The sequence below is a fragment of the Sceloporus occidentalis genome, unplaced genomic scaffold (assembly GCF_023333645.1).
Source record: "Sceloporus occidentalis isolate IW3139 unplaced genomic scaffold, rSceOcc1.0.p SCAF_1, whole genome shotgun sequence".
In the NCBI taxonomy this organism is placed as follows: Eukaryota; Metazoa; Chordata; class Lepidosauria; order Squamata; family Phrynosomatidae; genus Sceloporus; species Sceloporus occidentalis.
In genome coordinates, this window is record NW_028316981.1 from 283,927,099 (window position 1) to 283,950,698 (window position 23,600).

General features: G+C 38.0%; 1 protein-coding gene across 4 annotated transcripts in view; it reads right to left on the minus strand.

Annotated features, from left to right (window-relative positions):
• The window catches only part of LOC149324002 (importin-11), a 173,984-nt gene that overhangs the window by 127,685 nt on the left and 22,699 nt on the right, over nucleotides 1-23,600 (minus strand). For all 4 annotated transcript variants that reach the window (XM_089495221.1, XM_089495245.1, XM_089495236.1 and 1 more), the window contains exons 7-20: nucleotides 19,979-20,037; nucleotides 18,122-18,170; nucleotides 15,923-15,993; nucleotides 13,737-13,929; nucleotides 13,470-13,622; nucleotides 12,717-12,760; nucleotides 11,209-11,299; nucleotides 8,359-8,406; nucleotides 7,130-7,235; nucleotides 6,025-6,151; nucleotides 3,743-3,776; nucleotides 3,580-3,620; nucleotides 2,149-2,265; nucleotides 1,213-1,326 (exon numbers count right to left, since the gene is read on the minus strand). In XM_089495221.1, the coding sequence (XP_089351347.1) occupies nucleotides 1,213-1,326; nucleotides 2,149-2,265; nucleotides 3,580-3,620; nucleotides 3,743-3,776; nucleotides 6,025-6,151; nucleotides 7,130-7,235; nucleotides 8,359-8,406; nucleotides 11,209-11,299; nucleotides 12,717-12,760; nucleotides 13,470-13,622; nucleotides 13,737-13,929; nucleotides 15,923-15,993; nucleotides 18,122-18,170; nucleotides 19,979-20,037 (1,247 nt within the window). The remainder of the gene's footprint in view (nucleotides 1-1,212; nucleotides 1,327-2,148; nucleotides 2,266-3,579; nucleotides 3,621-3,742; nucleotides 3,777-6,024; nucleotides 6,152-7,129; nucleotides 7,236-8,358; nucleotides 8,407-11,208; nucleotides 11,300-12,716; nucleotides 12,761-13,469; nucleotides 13,623-13,736; nucleotides 13,930-15,922; nucleotides 15,994-18,121; nucleotides 18,171-19,978; nucleotides 20,038-23,600) is intronic.

The following is a 23,600-nucleotide window of genomic DNA, read 5'->3' on the forward strand; positions in this document are numbered from 1 at the left end:
GTGTGATTGCTGTCGCTCTAGCTCCTGACATCTTGTTACCTTGCTACCTTGTTATCTTGACCTCGGACCGGACCTCTGTTATCTCTTGGCTATTGTGACCTTGGACTGTTTTGACCACGCTGCTTTCTGGTTTCCTGACTTCGGCTCGTCTTTCGGTACGCTTGACTTTCTGGAACCCTGACATCGGCTTGCTTCCTCGGCCTGCTCTTAGACTGCTTCTCCACAAGGTTTGTTTTGCTTGCACATGTCGGTTGAAGGCTTGGTTATCAGCACAAGTCAGAGATTGCTGGCAGCAATCCCGGAAAGCTTCCCCAAGAAGCAGAATTTTCCATTTAAACTAGGGTGTATATCAGGCATGCTTCCAGATGATGTTGCACTCCAATTTATAGCAGTCCCAAGCAATGAATACTGGGAGTTGCAGTACAATGGCCTGTTACAGACAGCCAAAATAAAGCTGCTTCGAGTCACAGTGGAGCTATGCTGTTTCAATGATGCATGCGTCCTAAGAGTCCAGAAGTCGCACCAAAGCCACGCTCCAGCCCTAAGGACTGGAGCGTGGCTTTGGTGCGGCTTCTGGACTCTTAGGACGCATGCATCATTGAAACAGCATAGCTCCACTGTGACTCGAAGCAGCTTTATTTTGGCTGTCTGTAACAGGCCAATATCAGGAGGGCCACATGATTCTCGCCCCTTACAGAAAACAAAATAAAAACAAAGGATCTCCGAGATTCTAAATCTAGAGATTAAATCTATGCTTCAAAGCAGAGAAGATATGAAATAATAGCGTCAGCTGAAAAAGGGAGGGAGGGAGTGGATATTACTCAGTTCAGACCTTCAACAGTTTGTAAGTATTTTGGAGGGGTATGCATGTTGTAAGTTTAAAAAAATCCCTCAAAATATACAGGAGCAGTTCAGGAGGAAAGAAAAGAAAATGATACTTTCCCATTCTTCAGTACAACCTCCATTCCCTATATATAAATGAAATAGTCAAGACTGGGATCAAGTCCTAAAGCGGAACATCTGGGATTTATAAAAGATATTTTGGCATTTGCCTGTTCCAAAATGATTCAGAGCACTCCTCTTATGAGGATGGGATATATTCCAACATTTTGCTGCAAATCCTCTCCTGCTATATCTATTTTATCAGGGATACTAATAACATACAAATCAATAAGAACAAAGGAGAAAAAGAGAAGATTCCAAATATCTCACCTGGACAAGATGAATTAGAGTAGTGAGTATAGCACATCTCAACATATTGTGTTCTTCACTTTGTTTCCAAAGGAGAGGTAAATATTGCACCAGGCATCCTACATAAGGCCTTATCTATAATGAAAATACTGTATCATTTTAACACGTTAATGACTTTGTTTTGGATTTAAATTAGATCTCAGTTTTTACAAAGTCCTGAATCTAACTGCCAGTTCCAACTACAATAAACCCATTGTACCAACTGCTGAGTGGTACAACAATATCTATGTAAACTTTTTTGAGTCTATGGGTTTCTTTGCCAGCCCAAATATTGGTTTTCTGCTGCCATCTCCTTCGCCTCTGCTTCCACTGCTGCTGCACACATGGCTAGACTCTCAGGAGCAGCAGCAGAAGGAAGAGAAAGAGGAGCAGCAGCAAAGCTACATTTCCCCACACTGCAGGAGCTGGCATTTGGCTAGGGCAGAAATTTCCTTTTCCATCCTCTCTTCCTTCCCTCCTGTGTTTTTTCTTCCACTAAGGCACTCCAGTCAAACATGAACTCTTGCAATGCAGGGAGGTGAAGATTCACTGCTGCTCCCCCTGACAGTCTGTGCCAAGTGTTGCATGTCTGTGCAGTGGTGGCAGAGGCAGGATGGTCTCAACAAAACATGTGGTGCTGGTGGTTGGTGACTAGATGGGTGGAGGGGAGAAAAGAAGAAAGACTTTGATGGAGGATGATGGGAGCGTAATAGAAAGTGTGTGTGTGTGTGTGTGTGTGTAGAAGCAACAAGCATTGGCCTGGCTTGAGAAACTGCCTTGTGGAAAGGCAAGCTTGGGTTTGTACAGATAGGTGAGGAGGTGGTGGAACCTTTTTTTTGTAAAGGTTTTTGTTTCTACTATTATTTGGCCTATGTGTCTACACATTTAGAGATTTAACTGTTCAAGATAACAACTTACTTGTATATTGACTCTTTCAATTACACAAGAGAGAACATGAAGAACATGCATCTTTGTATCACACTCTCTCACTTCTTGAAGGAGCTGAAATAGCAGGGTAAACATAGATTCCAGATACTATAAGAGAAAAACAATAATGGTCTGAATTAGTAAGGACAGTCTTATAGATCTTAACTGAATTACTCTAGGGAACCATCAGTTTAGCAAGAAATATAGCCATGTTCTCTTCCCCTTGAACAAAAGTTATACAGCATCCCATAGTAAATTCTCTGTCACATCTACCACAACTACCAGCATACAGTCCCTTTCTGTTTCAAACACCACAATGATCCCAAAATGCCATATTAGTGCAATTGCACCTTGTTAATGAGAAGTAGAACAGGCGTGACATTTTAGTTTGTACAATGACATAAAATACTTTATTTCTACACCTATGACGGGAAACAAACCAGACCACCTTTCAAGGAAATTATAAATATCATGTAGAATTTGGAAATAATTTTTTCATTTCTTAAGAAACATTGGGAACATTCAGACATTAGAATTCTAAAGTAGTAGGAGCAGTGTAACAAGTCAGAGAGATTCAGTCCATGGTTTACTTAGTTTAACAGATGAATGTACTAGGACCCAGTATTTTGGCTTATCACTCCTTGAACAATAAGAAGAGGAGGCAAGGGGGAAACACCAGAACAAACCATTATTTCTCTAGCTTATCAGGGAAAGATAAGCCCAAGTGTTAGGTCCTGTTTGGTTAAGATATTCTGCTAAATCAAAAACTTCTTAGAGAGTCTTGAACCCAGGGAGACCAAGTTTTGGTAAGCAGATTTATTGCTTTCACATATCAACTGCATCACCTCACCCAGTTTTTGAAAATTTAGGACAAGGGACATAATTTGCATCTTTTTGGATCCTATTTCATTCTATCCCATAACTTTACATCTTTAAACATGCTTTATACCTGAGGCCTCAATACCACTTGGTACTGCACCCAAAGAAGTGGTGTTTATATCCATGAAAGTTCATGCTAAAATAAAAACCAGTTACTCTTAAGGCCATTGCCACATTCCGCCACCCCTTCTTTTTATGGAAGGTCTGTGATTTGCTTAGCTGATCATGGTTCCAGTCAGAAATCAGGCAGAGTGGGGCAGTAAAAACCTGCTTTACTGTGATGTTTAAACCAGGTCCCTTTTAGATTCTAATTATTTTACAAACACAAAAAGGATTTTTAATTTAAATTGTCTCCTTTGCTTTTTAATTTAGTAGATTTGAAAAACATGCACACCGCATTAATTGTTGCAGTGTGAGGATTCTGAGTATTAGAAAACATAAATAAAGGAATATTTTTATTGAGCAACGCTTTAACATTAAAGGAGTACGTCATACATCCTTCTGCTGAGCTATTTACCTACTCTTACAAAGAAAAATACTTACTGGCAAGAATTGGTCAGTCCTAAATTCGAAGTCATCCACAGGTAAAAAGCAGTTAAGAAAAACTGAATTCTGTGTAATGAATACTTTGAAACAAGCACTATCAAATCAATAGCTTCTCAGAGATCTGCTCATATTAGAATACTTTAAATACAAGAAAGGATATTAAGTTTCAAAGTTGTAGCTGTCTCAATACGAACCTGAAATATATAAATATAACTGAATCAAAACATAAACTGGGGTGCATAGCCTGTCTGTTTATGTCAAAAATGAGATACATTCAATCATGCTTATAATTGCAACATTATATCATTTTATTTTATGTTGATTTTAACCAACCACACAGATGTGGAACAATAAATTCAGATAATCAAAGAGCTTTTAATTAAAATATTATTAGTTTTCAAAATCTGTTCTCATCTTAGTACACTGGTCATGCACATTAACTACATTTATCATATTTTAATGTATTTATTTTTTATTAGAAATATATTTATACCACTTTTCATTTGGAGAAATCCCCAAATGCTTTACAAAAGCATCATAAAGCAATCCAATAAAACATAATAATAGAAAGTAAAAGGGATCTTAAAATGCTTCAATGTAAACCCAAGTTAAAAAGAGGCATTTTCTGTAAAGCACCTAAAACATGCCATTGCTGAGGACTGATGTAGTGCACATCGGGTGGATGCCACCACAGAAGACCCATCTTCATTCTGCCACCAAAAAGAAATATATAGGCTGCACTGCAGACAACAGGGCCTCCTTGAAGGCTATATTGATCTTGGACACTGGTATAGAGATATTCCTTTATACAAAATGGTCTTGAATTATATGGGGGTTGGTATACTACTGTAAACACTTCAAAACTCACTCTGAAGCAGACAGTGTTTACTCTATACCACAAGTATTATATGTATGAGGCAAGGCACCCTAATCTGTAATCCAGCCATTGCACTTTGCACTATACCCACAGCTTCTGAGCCAGCCTTAACAGTTCCCACACATTATACTAGTCCAATCTCAAGGGTATTAATTGGCGCCCTCCTAATATGCCACACTCTCGAACACTTGCATCAAAAAGAAATATCTGCCATGAGGGGATACAAACTTCTGGATCTAGGAAGTTTTTTTCCTCCCCAGAAAAAAAGCACCCCTTTCTTATGTAAAGTGGTGATAATTCCACATGCCATGAACTGACCACTCCCTGAACCCATCAAAAAACACTCCCAGCAAAAATGTCATGGAGACATAAAGGGGTTGAGCTAATACAAACATCTTGTCTAAACCCTCAGGACAACTGATCCTACAAAACTATCCAAGATAGTTGGAAACCTCATTTGGCTCTAAGGGTAATAGGAAGACAAGCAATGTGGTCCTTCAAACACCCTGTAAAGTCACAGCAGTTCTTCAGGGGTTGTAGCATTACAGTTGCCAAAACAAATGTTAGTAACCTCCATCATACCCAGAAAACCTCTGCTGAACAGCTCCTAAAGGTGAGGACAATGATATCTCTATGAATCATAGTGACCCTTCCATCCTTCTACCCTCTGTTGTTGCTATATTAACTACCCTATGGAGGACACTACTCAATTAGATTATTGCCACCTAGTTTGCCAATTGAGATTTTAGTAATAAACTGCAGTTGGCTCTCTTATCTGTCATTAAACCATGGATATGTGTCTTGTTGCAGGCTATACTGTATCTGAAATATAGTATAACTGCATAAAAACAACCAACTGCATAAATAACAGCCAAAATGGCACTCAACTTTCAAAATTAAGGACAAAGGTGAAGTGTATTTGAAGTTCACATTCTTTGTTTGGTACAGATGTTACTCTGACTCAGAAGAGATAGAAAAAAATTAATATTGTGAAATAACCCTCTGGTGGGAAATTATTCAGTGCAATATAGGTTTGCTTCAGATGGATATGCCTTGCAGCGTGTCTTATCTTTTTTATTAAAAATGTTACCCTTTTACATGGCTTTTCATCCAGCTATTTGAATTATCTGCCAGCTAGAAATTCCAATTCAGATGATGTAAACTACATTATACCTGTACGTTCTAAATTTATTTTCATAACAGATCACAACCTAAACAAATAATGGAATAAAGATATTTTGTCTAATTTTTTTAAAAAATAAAGAAGCATATATCTATTATTTTCTCAAAGACAAGTCAATGGAAGAAATAAATGCACTAAGCAGTAGATGAACATACACATGAAAAGACATGTAAGGGTTTGACCTTGAACAAAACAATATGGAAATAAACAATGGTTAAAGGCTGCTAATCTAGCTTTGGGTAAAACTTGAATAATGCATGTGTGCTTCTAAAACTTTTCAGGCTCCTAAATATAAATGACAAATAAAAATTATCTGCAAACTGGAAGAGAAAGTCTAGATAAATGATTTTTTAAAAAACTTATCAAACAGACATATACATACCACTAAGTCCTGGTCTTGAAGCAAATTACAGATTGCTTCATACAACATAGGTCTCATGTCAGGCTTGAATTTCACAGAAATCCACTGTCCAATTAGCCAGATTACTCGTCGACGTATTGGTTTATACCTTTAAAGCATAACAACAATTATCATTTGTGGTCTGGATTACTAATATTAATTGAACTGAAATGTTTAAGGGACAATGGCCAACACATTTTACACTAATTTATAATGTTGACCCATAAAATGTGAATACTTCTTTAAATATAAAAGATTGGAACTTGGATTCATGTATGGTGGAAATGTCCAAAACTAAAACTTTACTGGAAAACCATACAAAGAGAAATTGAACAGATGTTACAAATTAATTTTGAAATGTGTCTGGAAATGTATTTGTTAAACATGCTAGACAAATTTTCTACTCAAACTAAGATCAAGCACGGAAGAATCTTACTATATTTAGTAACTGCTGCCAGAACGACTTTAGCCCAATTATGGAAAAATCATGAGACACCTGATCTTGAAATATGGTGAGAGAAAGTTTTTGAAATGAGGGAGATGGACATTTTAACAGGTTGTTTATCTCATAAAGACACTACAGCAATAGAAAAAGAGTGGGACCCGATATTGATAAAGTGTAGGTATAGACAATAAAGGGTGCAGATTACGATATGATAAACGCATCTTATGTAATTTTACGTTTGATCAGACTTTAATTAGTAATATACTTCGAGGTAACAAGAAAACAGTGAATAAGGGAAAAAAGAGAAGTGAGACAACACAACGTACAGAGTTGAGAGTTGATTTCAAGGCAACTATGGAAGTATTTGTACAATTTTACAATGTATTCTCTGAAACCATGAAAGGGTATATATATCCCTAACATGGTGAAACGGAAACTCTTTTTTTAGCTTTATGTAAATAAAATGTTTTATAAAAATAAAAATTAAAAGAAAAGATTGCCCAGCTGTCTCATTCCTCTTGAGCCCATCAGACTTCAGCAGGTTTAAAATATTTCAAGATTCATTCAATTTTTTTAATTTTTTAAAAAAAATTAAGTTATTGAATTTATAGCAACAGCAAAGAAAAAACAAAACAGACATACCTGCTATGAGTGACTTGCAATTCTGCTAGTAGCTGGTTTTTAAACCACAGATCAAAATCCACACTGTCAAATAGTTCATATGCTGCCAGTCCAACTGCATTGTACACTGAAAAGGCAAACATTAAATCTAATTTTGAAACAATCTAATTAATTTAAAAATGTATTTTTAAGGGTTTTTTCCCCACAAGAACTGTTGTTCATGACTCCACATACCCAGATGTGTGTGCATGTCCACTGTGCTTAGTACAGTTGCACTGGCCCAAGTATAAGGAAAGAAAATCCACATTCGATTAAAGGCAGAACGATTCTAGCATCCTGTTCCCTGAGCAATCAGTCAAGTGCTAATGGGGATCCCATAATGACAGCATGAACATTCACTTGAAATTTCAAATGTGTTACTATGGAAGGGAAAGCCCAAAGTAACTAAAGACCAAAACACACTGCAAAAATAATCCAGTTTGAGACCACTTTAACTGCCCTGGCTCAGTGCTAGGGAATCCTGGGAATTGTAATTTGTTGTGGCACCAGAGTTCTCTGACAGAGAGGGCTAAATGTCTCACAAAACCACAGTCCCCAAAATTCCCTGCCATTGAGCCAGGACAGTTAAAGCAGTCTCAAACTGGATTATTTCTGCAGTGTGTTTTGGACCTAAAATCTCTGAATTTGGTCATTTACAAATATATAATAAATGTACGTGATGAAACAGAGGGGACAGTGAGAACACTGCAAAAGGTTGAGGAACCAGAGGTAACAGAAGATTTATTTTGGTGCACAAGCATTTTGTTCCCAGCAGTAGTCAACCTTATGTGAAGAAAATGATGAGATTATTTCTGGTTGTGTGTCAGCATTCAGATATTAAAAGCACACTCCATCTAAACAAGGAAAGCCTATTTAATTATTACAGCTAATAGACCTAAAAATTTATTTGACTTTCTTAGAACCAACCCAGGCAAGTGGTCATCATTTTCTTAACTAATGGCTTTAAGTTTTGTATCCACTGTAAATCTGGAGATACATTTTCTGCCAAATCTTATTGGATATGGAAAAGGATGTTTTACAGAACAATCCTAGGGAAAAGAAACTAATGTATTTCCAGTTTCTTCTGACTGCTTAACATTCTTCATTCTGATATTTGTTTTAAAATTTCAGGATGTTTAAATGTTGTCAATTACTAGAACAAATTAAGAAACAAGTAATCTTCAATTTAAAGTAGCAAAAATTGAATTTACCAGCATCTTTAATCAGTAGAGTTTGGGTATCCTCCACATTGGTGGGACCTGAAATACAGGAAATTTACATTTAAAAAAAAGCAAGTAAAGCAATAATGCAAAATAATGTGTTTCATTACACTTATGGAGCAATTCTGTGATCTTGTTTGCAAAGGCAGAGGTATGTACATTCATTTTTAAAGAATGAATAATCCTTCAAATGGCAACAGAAACTCAACAAAGAGGCGACAACAGTTACTAGGAAAAGGAATGTGAATTTCTGTACTGGCAGAAATTTGTCTCTGCTAGAGTCCCATGGGAAACAAAAGCATGATGATTTCAGAATTCATATTCCATAAACCTCTAAACCATAGTTTGGAGAAATAGGAATGACATATGGGCGGAAGGGCGGGGTATAAATACCATAAATAATAATAATAATAATAATAATATGGCCTGGATGGGGTGCTCCATTGAATACTTTAAATGAAGCATACTTTATTATGATATCTGAACTGGCAAATTGTGTTTGAGGATTATAATCCATGGTTTGATTCCTGATATACAATCTGGATTTACTGAAATCACAATTTGCAGGCTTGGGTATTATAGCAAACTGTTATTTTAGAAACTAGGAGGTGTTCTACTAAGATGGATGCTGGAGGACATGAGAGTGGAACGCATACACACAAACACTGTTCATTCCCAGTCACAGATGCTGTTCATCACTCTCAATCCTCTGAACCAATGTTATACAAAGTGGAGCTCCATGGACCATGCCAGTACCTGGAAGGTTTTCAGAAAAGAAAGAAATAACTGTAGCCACAGTAGCTGGCACACTGGAGGGGAAAAACCTGCAGGTCCCCACGCCAAGTAAGTCAAGCAGCATTGCCAAACAATGGTTTGGAATATCAGAGAAAGTGAAACCTTCAGCCAAAAAACACTTCAAGCTTCCTCACACTGCTTCCTCTCCTTTTTTTAAAGAGAAATACAGTTGTCCCTCAACATTCGCGGCTTTGACACTTATGGTTTCAATCATTTGCAAGGTCAAGGCCGCCGTGTGCATGTGCACTCCTCTTCCTCCTTGCTCCTGGGCTTTTCCCCTTTTGAGGAGAAAAGCCCAGGAGGGAGGTAGCAGCCAGGAAGGGTGTGCATGCCAATCCCATCCCTTTCCAGGATGTCTTTGAAAGGGGCTTGGGGGGGGCGACCCCCCACCTCTTTCCAGGAGGAGAGCTGCTAGGGGAAAGGCAGCTATTCACCTGGGAAAAGGGCAAGGAGCCAGTGAAAGGGATGGGAGGGCAAGGAAAGGCACACACACACGCTCCTGCTCCTCTTCCCCCGCCTACCCACCCATCACTTTAACTGGCTTCCTGAGGGGAGTTATTTGCAGTTTTTCCACACCCAGAGGGTTCTTGCACCCCTAACCTCTGTGAGAGACAACTGTAGTTCATTTTAAAATGAGATAGTTTTACTGTCTTGGAAAATTTTCTGATCTCTCTCTCTCTACCTACCCCCCCCCCCCACAGAGAGAGAGAGAGAGAGAGATCTAAATAATAAATTTAAATAATATCCATAAATTTAAAGGGCTATGTGTACTGTTTCTACTACTATATTTAGAAAACCTATTTGCTTATATAACACAAGAAGGAATTTCTTGGGGACACACAGAAATTTAGCAAAGTTCAGCTTCTAGTTTGGCAAAGGATACTAATTTTAACTAAATGAATGACTGTAGGGACAAATGTCTATTACCACCACTACCACTATTATTATTTTTTATTGCTGTTGCTACTACCACTACTACTACTAATGTGCACGTGTCTCCACCCTCAAGTTGCCTGTCAATTTATGGCAAACTCATGAATTTCATAGGGTATTGTTAGACAAGGACTATCCACAGGTGTTTTTGCCAGTTCCTTCCTGTGAAATGTACTATTATTGAAACTATTTAATAAATATTGTGTCAGATAATGCAACAGAGCTCTGGAAAATACTCGAAGAGGACCAGCCCTCCCTTCAGCCACCATCTTGAAGGGGAGAGAGGCAGGCGAGCTCCACCAGGCCTGCCTGGAAGAAGCAGAGCCCTCCCTCCGGTCCATCTGCCTTGGTCCAGGCCTCAGAGGGAGAGAAGAATGCTGGACCTGATCCCCTTCCCCCTCACCATTCCCTTCTCCTTTTGTGTTGTGTCTTTTAGATTGTAAGCCTGCGGGCAGGGAACTGTCTGGTTAAAAATAATAATAAATGTAAGCCGCCCTGATAGCCATTAGGGCTGAAGGGCGGGATATAAATACCTAAATAAAAAAAAATAAAAAATCAATGGTATTAAATTTTGCTTAAAGCAGTCCTTGGGTGGGCACAGCAATGAAGTTTGATTATCTGTTTACAAAACTCTCCTGCAAGCCACACACTGTATTCATTCTGTTTGAAATTCACAGATTCTTTTGATGAAGGAAAACTGAGTAATTAAGCAGGCTTTTTTAAAAACTGTAGAAAGGCTGTAGATTTCAGATAATCCTTGATTCAGAAAATAATTTCTCTACTGCATAGATATAACTAAACCTAACAACATCTATGAGCCCCATCAATAAATAAATACTATACTATACTATACTAACTCTATCTTGAGAACATCTTAGAAGTAAAGAATGGAAACTCATTATGTTTCGTATATATACACTTTGAAATTGCACTCCAGAACCTCTTTCCAGGAAAATTCAGTAAAAATCTAGATAATGATATGGAAGCTAAATGTTTACAATACCAATAACATTTACAATAAAATTAGAATCTAATATTTTACTACAGAAGGTTAAGTTCTCATCATTCTACATGCTACATTCTATATAATCTTAATCAAAACTAAACAAGTACCTTGTAGAGTGTGAACCATTTCCAGAAGAACTGGAGTAAGAGTCTGATTATATTCATGAAAAATATCAATGAAGAGCACTTCTGTGCATGGCTGAAAATAAATTAGAACACTTTAGTATAGGAGGCAAAAATAGATTAAGCAAATTAGTTAACAAGAAAATCATTAAATTGGACATGAAATAAATGATCAAGGCATTCAACAACTTTAGAGGCTAAAAATATAAAAATCAGCATAATCATTAAACCTTTGTAACAGAAAATTCCAGTTTTTCAAGGCATGATGTATAAAGTTGGCTACCAACTGAAACCAATGTAAGTACTGTTGTGGGAGTCAAAAATGCTGCATACAGAATTGCCCTACAAAATAACTAAACAACTAAATAAGAGTTGTAACTCATATACTGATGTGTACCAGAATATTACCCCTGGCAGTACCTATTGCCACCTATTACAGAACAAGATCTCTACTGAATTGTCCCAAAAGCATTAACACCTGCCCGGAAAAGGTAGGTATTCCTGTGGCCCTGCTATCTTTGCATCCATTAAAACCTTTACTATTCCCCAATGTTGATGATGCCAAAAAAAACCAGCTAGAAAAAGAACAAAGAGGAAAAGGAGGTTGGGTGAATGTACAAAGATTTTATAAACAGGCGCTTATTTGTCAGAGGCTTTGTTAACTGCGGTATGCCTGTATTTGGGACCAACTATCAGGAACTAACTTGCACTTGGAAGAGGAAACTGGAGTAGTCTGTGTGCATACAAACCCCTGGACCAGAGCCAGATGTATCTCTGTATTCAATAATATAATATATAATTTACTTAATGGCATTGAAAAATGTAACAGAGAATTTCAAGAGGCCTTCAACTTCACGATTTCAAGTACTGCTCTCCAGTAATAAAATGTCATGATGCAGCCACGTCAGCAAGAGATACCAATGTAATATACAGTTTACCAAATCCAAGTGTTTCCTCAACTAGAACAGACCAAATAGATTGAATCATGGAACTTAAATAAGTGTTGACTTAACATGTCAACAGGAATCACACAGCTATCCAGATGATGTTGGACTGTAAGTTCCAGCAGCCCTAGCCACCGCAGCATCTGTAGATCTGAATGATTCCCACCCATGACAAAAATATCCTATTCACTCAACAGATTTTCTCCATTTGAGACTAATAAGAGACTTTAGCTGTTGGTATGATATTAAATTGTAGCTCAGCTATTGTCCTGCATATTATTTGGAAGCATTACCCTATCACTGTTTCTCAAATGTGTCCAGAAACTTGTAGAAGCAGTTCAGGAGGTGAGAATTTTACATGACAATGTGTGTGTTGCACAGTATGTGTGCTATGCAGTATTCAGTTTCTAAGACTGAATGCCTTTGTCATTGTGAGGGAGTACTGGTTTCATAGGCTGCACTGTAACGTGTATAGATCGTAAATTAACAAGCCTATGCAACAAAGAAATAAGATCCCAAATTGCAGTTTGCGGTCTGTTGCTTGCTTACCCTGATACTGTATTTCCAAGAATCTCCTCCTGTCTCTTCCACAACTAAGCCAAACAAAGAAGAAAAAGACAGAGTTAACAGAATAATGCTACAGGTGGTGTGGCAACAAACTCATACAAAATACTGCTGGCTCATGCTGGCAAAACAGAAAGGAAGTAGGAACAATGATGTTTCTCCTTTTCTTCTTTTCGTGTTTTGTTTCCCATTGCAATAAATGGAAGAAAAACTATGTACTACCCCACTAGCTCCAGGGCTGATGGGTCAAGTATATTGATCTGAGGGGTTTGATTCTATGGATCAGGATTCAACCCCTTGCCACAGCTCTATGTAAAACACTGCTCCGAATCTGCTCCCATTTTGCCTCTTGTGATAATAAACAGGCAAAAGCCTCAAGGCTATCTGTGGAAGAATGCGAGGGAGTATTTGAGGTTGCATCACTCTTTCAATGATATACTTCTCTTTCTAAGAAAAAGGAGACTCAATCTAGTCTATGCTTCTTGGAATGTTCTCCCTGGAACCACAGAACTGCAGTTTAAGTATACAGTATTTTTCATTTTCTTGTCACACAAATGAGTAAACACATCCATAAGCTCAATTTTTTAAAAAAAATCAACTTTTACATATAAAAAGTGCTTCTCGAAACAGTAATAATAGTTACAAAGCCAAATATGCTATTAATGTTTACCTTGTTCTTACTGTGAAAAACTAGCATTTAGTGCACTGAAATAAAATAAGAATGTACTGGCTCCTTACTAAAGCCTTCTGGATCCTCTTCCCACATTGTTAGCTCTTCCTCATTTAACAGGAAATACTGAGTGACTAACCGCCTGCATATCTCTGTTAGTGTTGGGTATGTGAAGAATGATGCCTTTATCTTATGAGCTTCTAGAGTTTCAGGGCTGCTATCTGCAATAAATAGTTCACATGAAGTTAGTGTGTACTTCAATATGGAATCAGAAAGGAATTAAAAAACCTATCAATATTTAAATTGCATTTTAATTATGAAGAAAGCCAAATTACCTTCCACATTTTTGGATGGCTTGTAAGCATAATTTTTTACAATCATTTTGATCAGATTCATGCACTGGACAATAAATCGCTCAAACAGAACTCCTTCACCAGCTTCTGTGAAAACATAGCTCACAGCAAATTCCAATGATCTCTGAATTAGTGATGTAAATGAAAAAGGATGTTGATCCAAGAAATCTAAAAACTAAAAATGAAAAAAAGTAATAGAATGATATGATAAAAGATTAAGGAAAATACAACAACATAATATAGTGCACCCGCATCATACGCATGTGCAATATTTGTGGCTTTCAGCATATGCTGAAAGCCGTGCCGGGAAAAGCTATGGCATGCCCCGGAAGAAGTAATGAGGCATGCACCCATAGCGCGTGTGCTGTCTCGCACCGCTGGCACATGCCCCATTATTTTTAATGGGGCTCCAGCATACGTGGGATTTCCCTTACGCCGGGGGAGTCTGTCCGGAACAGATCTTCCGCGTAAGGAAGGGCCCACTGTACTTACAATACCAAAAAGGATTGTTGTAAAATTATTAAAGTACCAAACTTTCCCCCATATATTTATTTTCTATTGCAAACTTTTGTTAGCATTACACATTTAAACAATCCCCATTTCAGAAACACAACACACTGTGGCTGGCTTCAAACAAACAATAAGCCAGAATTCCAGAGAAACCTGTTATGAACACCTGTCATGGTACATGCTGTCCAACTCCTACTATTTGCTTCCTACCAGCAGCAGCAGTAGCTTCAATAAACAGCTAGGAAAAGTTTTACATTGCACCTGAATCTGATTTTGTCTGCCAAGGCCAGCTTCAAACTCTAGTTTGTGAGAGGAGAAAAACTAGGAATTGTTTACACACAGCATTATGGATTTTCCACCTGGTAAGTCTTTGATTAAATAGGCTACTCCTACCAGTGAGCAGAATGAAGTGACACCAATCAGGCAAGCTATACCAGTATGTTCAGTTGTGAACTAAAAACCAAAAATCTAAGGAATTATAGCTTACAATTTTGTATTAACAAGGCCTGCATGTTCTAGTTTTTTTCCTTTAAAAAAAACCCCAACCCAAACTTGACTTCTTATTTACTTCTACTTATTTCTGTTTTTGAACCTTATTTAAATTTTTAGCTCCTGACATTTTAAGGGTTTGGTTTATTAATGATTAATGTTCAACATAAATTTCAAATCCACATCAGTAAAGTCCACCTGCTATAACTATATACTGTCCACAAAACCAAATGACAGATTTTGTCACAGATAAGATTCAAGTAGTTTGTAACATCAAGTTGTTTGTTACAATTATCAGAATTAAGAATTTCACATGGCTAATGTAATCTCAAAAATATCTGTTTCAATTACTTTGTGTTAACATGCTGCTTTTTAACTAGTTCAATTAGAATAGAGAATAACTATGTACTGTAAAGTTAATCAGTCCACTCAAATTCCATATAATAAATCTTACATTCTTGCTTTAAAGGGGGAAAAACTATTATTACTATTCTGCACAATTTCTGAGGGAGAATCATTTTCCTACCTTACATGTTTTTTTTAACAATTCAGTGCTTTATAAATATATGCAGAACTACGTTGTATGTGTTCCATGGTGCTTACTTCTGATTAAACACATCTACAACTGTGTTGGTACTTAAAAACTGAAATGTATAATGTGTGATATAAAATGGAAATAGCACTATTTTTTGTGTGTGGATGTGCCTTGAAGTCATCTGCCAATTTATGGCAACCCCATTAATTTCATAGGGTTTCTTTAGGCAAAGAATAATCAGAAGTGGTTTTGTCAGTTCTCCACTCTGAAATATACCCTACAGCATCTAGTAATCACTGTCAGTCTCCCATCCAAGTACTATTCAGGGTTGACCTACCGCAGGTTGACCCTGCTTAGCCTCCAAGATTAGACAGGATCTGTTACCTTTAGGGTATCCATTTTCTATTATGTGGCATATACTATTCAATGAAGACAACATAAACAGTATATCTTCAGTTATTAAAATAAATTAATGCCAACTTAGGTGGAAGAATATTTGGTGAAAGGAAAATTTAGTATGTGATACGAGCTAACTTGCCTCTAGATTACTCATAATCAACATCAAGTTCTAAAACATGTTTTCGTTATTATACAGTAATAGCTTTCCATAACTTCAATAGCTAATAAAACCTACCACTTTTGTGAACAGAATTATAGTCTTTTCCAGACGATCCCTGCAGACATGTTCAGCTTCTATACTTCTACCTGATAAATAAAAAATATTTAAAATATTTATTAAATTGTATTAAATTTCTAAGAACAGCAGTGCTAATCTGTTACAGAAAACACACAAACACACATAACTGTGATATCTTATAAATCAACAGCATTGCTGTTGCTTCATCGCTGTATAGAACCTGCAACATGACAAATAAAATACATGCAGAAGAAAATATAGTCGCAGCAGCAGCAGCAGTAGTAGTAATAGTAGTAGCAGTAATCATAATAATAGATAGCAATTCATATGTTCCATTAAGTGAAAATGTAACAGTATAATAATGAAAAAAATGAACCAAGATGTCTAGCAGGATCTTATGTTATCAAATGGCAAGCACAACGGACCACAGTGTGGACAGTTGGCACTTTCACCACCTGAACTATGAAGTATCCTCAACCTCACTGAAGAAGGAAAATGGTAGAACAAAATAGCAAGCCACACTGGCTACTCACTGCACAAGACCTCCAGAGGAGGAGGTGGCCACATGTTCTATGTCTCCCTCTAGAGGCCAGCTCTACATACAGCCAGGTATTTCTCAAATACCTGACTGAGAACTCCTCAAAGCCAAGACACTATAGGAAATATGGCTTGACAACTGCTTATATCATAAACACTAGCTTAGCATTACACAAACAACTTTCTCACTGCCTGAAGTCGACAATCTGCAAAATATACAGACCTATATCAAAGATTCATGATGAAAATTAAAAATAATGTGCCCTTGGGAATAATCTGCATGTGTGCCCTTGGGACACCTGAGTGCAGCCTACGGGATCCTCTAGAAGCTGCTCAAAGCCCCCCGATCCCCTCCATTTAAAAAAATATTTTGCAGGTTAATTCTGGCACATTTTCCTCCTCAAATCAGCCCAATTCTCCCAAAACCATGAAAAAAGGAAAAGTTTGCTCCTTTAACCCCTTCTTAACCTCCCCTAACCCCCATCCCCAATATCCACCAAAATGGAGTCGAGAGAGAGATCGATCAGGCAAAATCAGCCAAAACAATGGCTGGAAGTGACATCAAATCACTTTAGATGTGCTGCTGTGGCCCATGGGCACAGGAAGAAAAACAGACCCTGCCCTGTTTGTAGTTGCCCACCCCTGCTCTAAAGCACAACAAATACTGCTCCTTAAAACATAAGGATCCCTGGTGGTGCAGTGGTTAAATGCCAGTACTGCAGCCATTCACTCACAGCCACAAGGTTGTGAGTTCGATTCCAGCCAAGGGTCCACATAGCCTAGCATCCTTCTGAGACTGCTAAAATGAGTGCCCAGCTTGTTAGGGCCAATCAGTTTACACTGTATAAACCGCTTAAAGACTGCTTAGTTCAGTATGAAGCGGTATCGAAATGTAGCTGCTATTGCTATTTAAAATGTCAAATATTCAGTTCATGTAAGCATCCCACGATGGCTTTCAGTTCTGGATTGAGCATATAAAATTGAGAATTTTTTTAACAGGGATGTTTTTGAAAATTAATTTTTTTGTTAACTTTGGCAAAAATATTCAAAATGACTAACATTGTTTGCTTACAAAGGATGATGTCCAATGCTGGATGTTAGTTGTCAGAACAGGAGAACTTAGCATGGAAGGGATGACCTTTCCTTTCCACTGAAGCCCCTGAACATCCAAAATCCTGCTCCAGAGAAAAAACCCAGAGCTGTTTTTGTGTGGTTCTTTGGGCTTCAGGAAGAAGGGAAAGGAAAGAAATTCCATAGAATTAGTTAGTATTATGCTAGATTTATGCTGAGGGATAGATGGATAGATGGATAGACAAATAGACAGACAGACAGACAGACAGACAGACAGACAGGCTTAAATATGTATCTGCAGATGTATCTTTTGTGAACTTCTTTTTTGCAGTAGCAATTATTATTAATAAGTCCTTTTGTTAAGAAGTATTATGTCATTTAGCAGCAGAAATTAATCCCAAACAGGACTATATCAAACAAGTAGAACCCTCTGAATTCTAGATGATCAAGCCCCTGGTTCTGAAATCTCAAAACATATGCTTTTATGTAACACTCTATGATATATAGTAATTTACTCTTAATTTTTCATTTGGGCTTTGAGATGCAATGTAGAAAAAAGGAGGGGAAAACAAGCCCACAAATACTTACTGCATTCCAAAAATTGCTTTAGGCGCTCAAATACTGCATGAAGGAATCCCTAGAAGATGTAAAAAGCAAACATAAAACTAACTGTGCTCTCTGTTCAAAAACAGAAGTAACATTTTGCATTGAAAATTATTTAATCAGCCTTTTAGATATACAAAACAGAAAGCCTGATTACAGAAAACACCAGTTGTTCTACCAAGAATACCAAGCAAGATACAAGTTGGGAAGAAGAAAGCAAAGGGACAGGGATAGTAGTGGGGACCTGAGGGCCAAATTAATTTTATATTAAATGCATCCACTCTCCAGACCAGATGTTAATAAGGGCCAAGGCATGCAACTAAAGGATCAACTGCACCTGCAAGGCCTTAATTCTGACTGCCATGAATGAAGACGGAACATGTGCTGAACCTGATAATTTCAATCAAAGGGGCTCAACAGACCGCCCCAAAAACCGCCCGTTTTTGCTCCCAAGAGACACCACAGCAGCCAAATCACGTGGCATCCCTCCACACCAAAAGGAACCCAGAAAAAACTAGTTATTTTAGGTGCGTGGGGCCGATGCAATGAGTGCGCCATTGGCGCACTGTCACACATCAATGATGCGAGAGTGGCGCCGTGACATGCGGACACTGTGCTGCACTTGTGTCATTATGGCAGCCCCTGTGGGGATGGGAGGCCATCATAATGTCTGCGTCCATACGGACGAGGGTTTGGGAGTGTGCAGTCGCTGTGTGCTCCCAAACCCTAGAATCGGCAGCAGGACAGCACTTCCCGCCTGTTTGTACAGGGCCTAACGTAATACCGTAAGAATTAAATGATGGAGTGAGACAGTAAAGCACTCTCTTAAATGTCTCCGTCTCTCCCTTTTACACAAATAAACACATGACATCTCTGGACAAAAACACACTGCAGAAATAATCCAGTATGAGACCACTTTCACTGCCCTGGCTCAGTACTAGGGAATCCTGGGAATTGTAGTTTGCTGGTGGCACCAGAGCTCTCTGACAGAGAAGGCTAAATGCCTCACAAAAGTATAGTTCCCAGAATTCCCTAGCATTGAGCCAGGGCAGTTGAAGTGCTGTGAAACTGGATTATTTCTGCAGTGTGTTTTGGCCCTCTGACATGGAAATACCATTATCCACTATCACTGCTTTAAAAATGTTAGACACACTTTAGGAAGTGAACATGGAAAGAGGAGTGGTAGACAGATATACGATATATGTAGTAGAGCATGGAAGAAAGAAGGTGAAATGAATCATTGAAAATAATTCTAACTGCCATCAGTGTATGTCGAATTGATGATTCTTATAATTTGTTGTATATAAATATATGTAAAAATAAAGTTTAAAAAAATTTAAAAATGTTAGACACACCAAATATACTACCAAATGCTAAACCTGCATGGTCAGTGTTCAAATGGTCATTCTTAATATTTTAATAAAGGTATCAATATCTTTTCATCAGCCCATAACAACACACTTGTCATTTTATCAGTTGTCATTTTCTCGGTTAAGATACTTTAACTACAAAAATAAAAAGGGCATGATCCAACAGACTTGTTCCACTGATGGAAGTACTTTAGTCTGTGGAACCTGGGAGTGGCAGACAATACTCCTGCAACTGGAAAACAGTCAGTGAAACTGGGAAGGGGACTCCTCCCCCCACACACACATTTACCCTCAAAACCTTCCCCAGAAAAATAGGAAATTATACAGAACCATTAATTTGGGAAACAGCAGACAGTTGTAAGACTAAAACAAAGCTCTGTTGTGCTAGACTGACAAATACTTACAAAAGATGAATTTCAGGCTCACAAAAAAAGAATATACTTGTAAAAATTAAAGCACATCATTTACTTACCATCACTTCTATGTTGCGATGAGGTTCCACAAACCCATGAACAGTCAATTTACGCAGCACTAAAAATTGAAACAATATTACTGCCTCTTAAATATTATTACTCCCATAAAAATATCCTTTATCTAGGGAAAACACATTTCTACAACTACTGCTGCAAACTCTTCTATCTTCTTTTTAAATTTTAATTCTGTCACATTTTTTTAAAAAAAATACTATTAGGTAACAAAGAAAAGGTGATAATAATAATTAAATAAACACATTTTAGTATATTTATTAAGGCAAAGGTTATATAACAATAAATTCATGTTCAAATAATTCAAAAAGCCCTTAAGATTTAAGATTTTTGCTGTTGTAAAACAGAATATGGTCTTTTCACCCACTCCACCACATCTTTACAAATCAGAAATGCAATGTGATGCTGAAATTTCTAGCAACTTAGAACAAAGACTGCTAAGAATATAATGAGTAAGCACCTTGGAACAAAGACTGGATGAGTATGGAATATTACCAGCATAAAATATGAATTGCTACATTTTGCAGTGTATTGTATCTTTCTGATAAAAAAGGACGTATGAACTAAGGCTTGCTAGAGAGGTTAAGAGCAATAAAAAGGGGCTTTTTTGGATATGTCCGCGGCAAAAGGAAGATAAAGGAAATGGTAGGGCCACTGCGTGGAGAATATGGCAAAATTCTAACAGAAGACAGGGAAAAGGCAGAATTACTCAACACCGTCTTTGCCTCTGTGTTCTCATAAAAGGAAAAGGGTGCTCAACCTGAGAAAAATAGACCAGAGGACAGAATAGGGGAATTTCAGCACAGAATAAGCAAAGAAATAGTACAGGAATACCTTGTTAATCTGAATGAATATGTCTCCATAACCAGATGAACTACATCCAAGAGTATTAAAAGAAATGGCAAGTGTAATATCGGAGCCATTGGCAATAATCTTTGAGAACTCCTGGAGAACAGGAGGAGACCCAGTAGACTGGAGGAGGGCAAACGTCCCCATCTTCAAAAAGGGGAAAAAAGAGCATCCCAACAATTATCGTCCAGTTAGTCTGACATCAATACCAAGAAAGATTGTAGAGCAGATCATTAAACAGAGAGTCTGTGAACATCTAGAAAGCAATGCCATAATCACAAAGAGTCAACATGGGTTTCAGAGAAACAAGTCATGCCAGACAAACCTGATCTCTTTTTTTGATAAAATTACCAGCTTGTTAGATGAAGGGAATGCTGTGGATATAGTATATCTTGATTTCAGTAAGGCTTTTGACAGGGTTCCGCATGACATTCTTGCAAACAAGCTAGTGAAATGTGGGCTAGACAACTTAACTGTTACATGGAGTTGTAATTGGTTGACTGGCTGAAGCCAAAGAGTGCTTGCTCAACAATGGCTTCTTTTCATCCTGGAGAGAAGTGACCAGTGGGGTCCCACAGGGCTCTGTCCTGGGCCCAGTGATATTCAACATCTTTATCAATGACTTGGATGACAGAATTGGGGGCATACTTATCAAATTTGCAGATGACACCAAATTAGGAGGAATAGCTAATACTCCAGAAAACAGGATTAAAATTCAAAATGACCTGAACAGATTAGAAAGCTGGGCCAAAGCTAACAAAATGAAATTCAACACGGAGAAATGTAAGGTACTGCACTTAGGGCGGAAAAATAAAATGATATAGGATGGGGGACACCTGGCTGAACGAAAGACTACATGTGAAAGGGATCTAGGAGTCCAAGTAGACCACAAGTTGAACATGAGTCAACAGTGTAATGTGGCAGCAAAAAAGGCCAATGCAATTTTAGACTGCATCAATAAAAGTATAGTGTCTAGATCAAGAAAAGTAATAGTGCCACTATATTCTGCTCTGGTCAGGCCCCACCTGGAATATTGTGTCCAGTTATGGGCACCACAATTCGAAAAGGACATTGAGAAACTGAAGCGTGTCCAAAGGAGGGAGACTAAAATGGTGAAGGGTCTGGAAACCATTCCCTATGAGGAAAGACTTAGGGAACTGGGGATGTTTAGCCTGGAGAAGAGAAGGTTAAGAGGTGATATGATAGCCCTGTTTAAATACTTGAAGGAATGTCATACTGAGGAGGGAGCTAACTTGTTTTCTGCTGCTCCAGAGACTAGGATCCGGAACAATGGATGCAAGCTCCAGGAAAAGAGATTTCATCTCAACATTAGGAGGAACTTCCTGACAGTAAGGGCTGTTCAACTGTGGAACACTCTTCCTTGGAGTGTGGTGGAGTCTCCCTCCTTGGAGGTCTTTAAACAGAAGCTGGATGGCCATCTGTCGGGGATGCTTCGATTGAGAGTTCCTGCATGGCAGGGGGGTTGGACTGGATGGCCCTTGTGGTCTTTTCCAAACTCCACGATTCTGTGATTCTAATCACTAGGTTAAGAAACAGAAATAAGACACTATTGTGAGCCTAATCCCAAAACTAAAGAAGAGCTCCAAGTGTCAAAAAGAAATAAAATATAGTTTTGCAATCACCCTCAGCAAGAAGTGGTGTATAAAAACAAAAGATGCTCTTATGGACACCTCCTCCATATATATTGCAACTCTTTGAATAGCCAGAATGCCAAAAATTAAGAGTCCATTTTACTGTGTACGTTCATACAGATTTATTCTCTGTTGGAAACACACTATCCAAAAGAGATAGCGTAGAAGGCAAACAACTGGCAGCAGTAGAAGAAACAGACAAAAACAGTGGCACTGGTAAACCACATCTGAATCTTTCACCTTGAAAACCCTATGAAGAAAGAGAAAATGAGAACCCAGGAAAAGAAGGGACTCAGTGGGGAAAGAGAAAAGAACAGGTCCAAATAGTGCTGGATTGCAACTGCACTCAAGCCCAAAAGATGTTCAGCTGCTGCTATGTTCAGATGTGAAAGGAGTTTGCATTATGTAATAGGAATGCAGAATGTGAGAGGCCTGAAATGGAGAAGTTAGAAATTAAAAACAAGAAACTGAATATATGAACACAGCAGTACTTTATATGAGTGAACTATAGTAGGTAGGAATGAGACATAATTACATAGTGCTTTACTCTGGAAACAACAATCTAAGAAGCAATGGGATGACATTAATAATTAGGCATGACTTAGCAAATTAGTCAGGGGATATAATGCAAACTCTGAGGAAACATCAAAGAGAATGTACAGAAAACCTTATCAATATAATCATAATAAAAGTTTATATCCCAACTACAGAAAGAAGAAGAGTCTATGCCAAGATCCAGGAGAAAACTGTTGTAAGTTGGATGCTATTTTTATATGTATTTTACAAATTTAAGACCCTTGGATGCTATTTTTATATGTATATGTATTTTACAAATTTGGAGGCCTGAAATAAGTTAACATCAACTTGTGGTAACAGTATACATGTACATTGAGCTAATGAAGATGCTGCACTTATGGGATTAAAAGGATTATCTCTCGCTAGAGAACAGCTGACAATTCTGTTGTGTCTAAATGCTGCGCCAACAGAGCGCTGCAACACCCTCTGCCATGCAACTGGGTGCCAGGCGTGACAACGGCATGGGGGTGGCCAGCATGCATATGCCATGCCCCCATGCTAGTGTATAATTCCAGTCTTTTTAGCCTCCAAT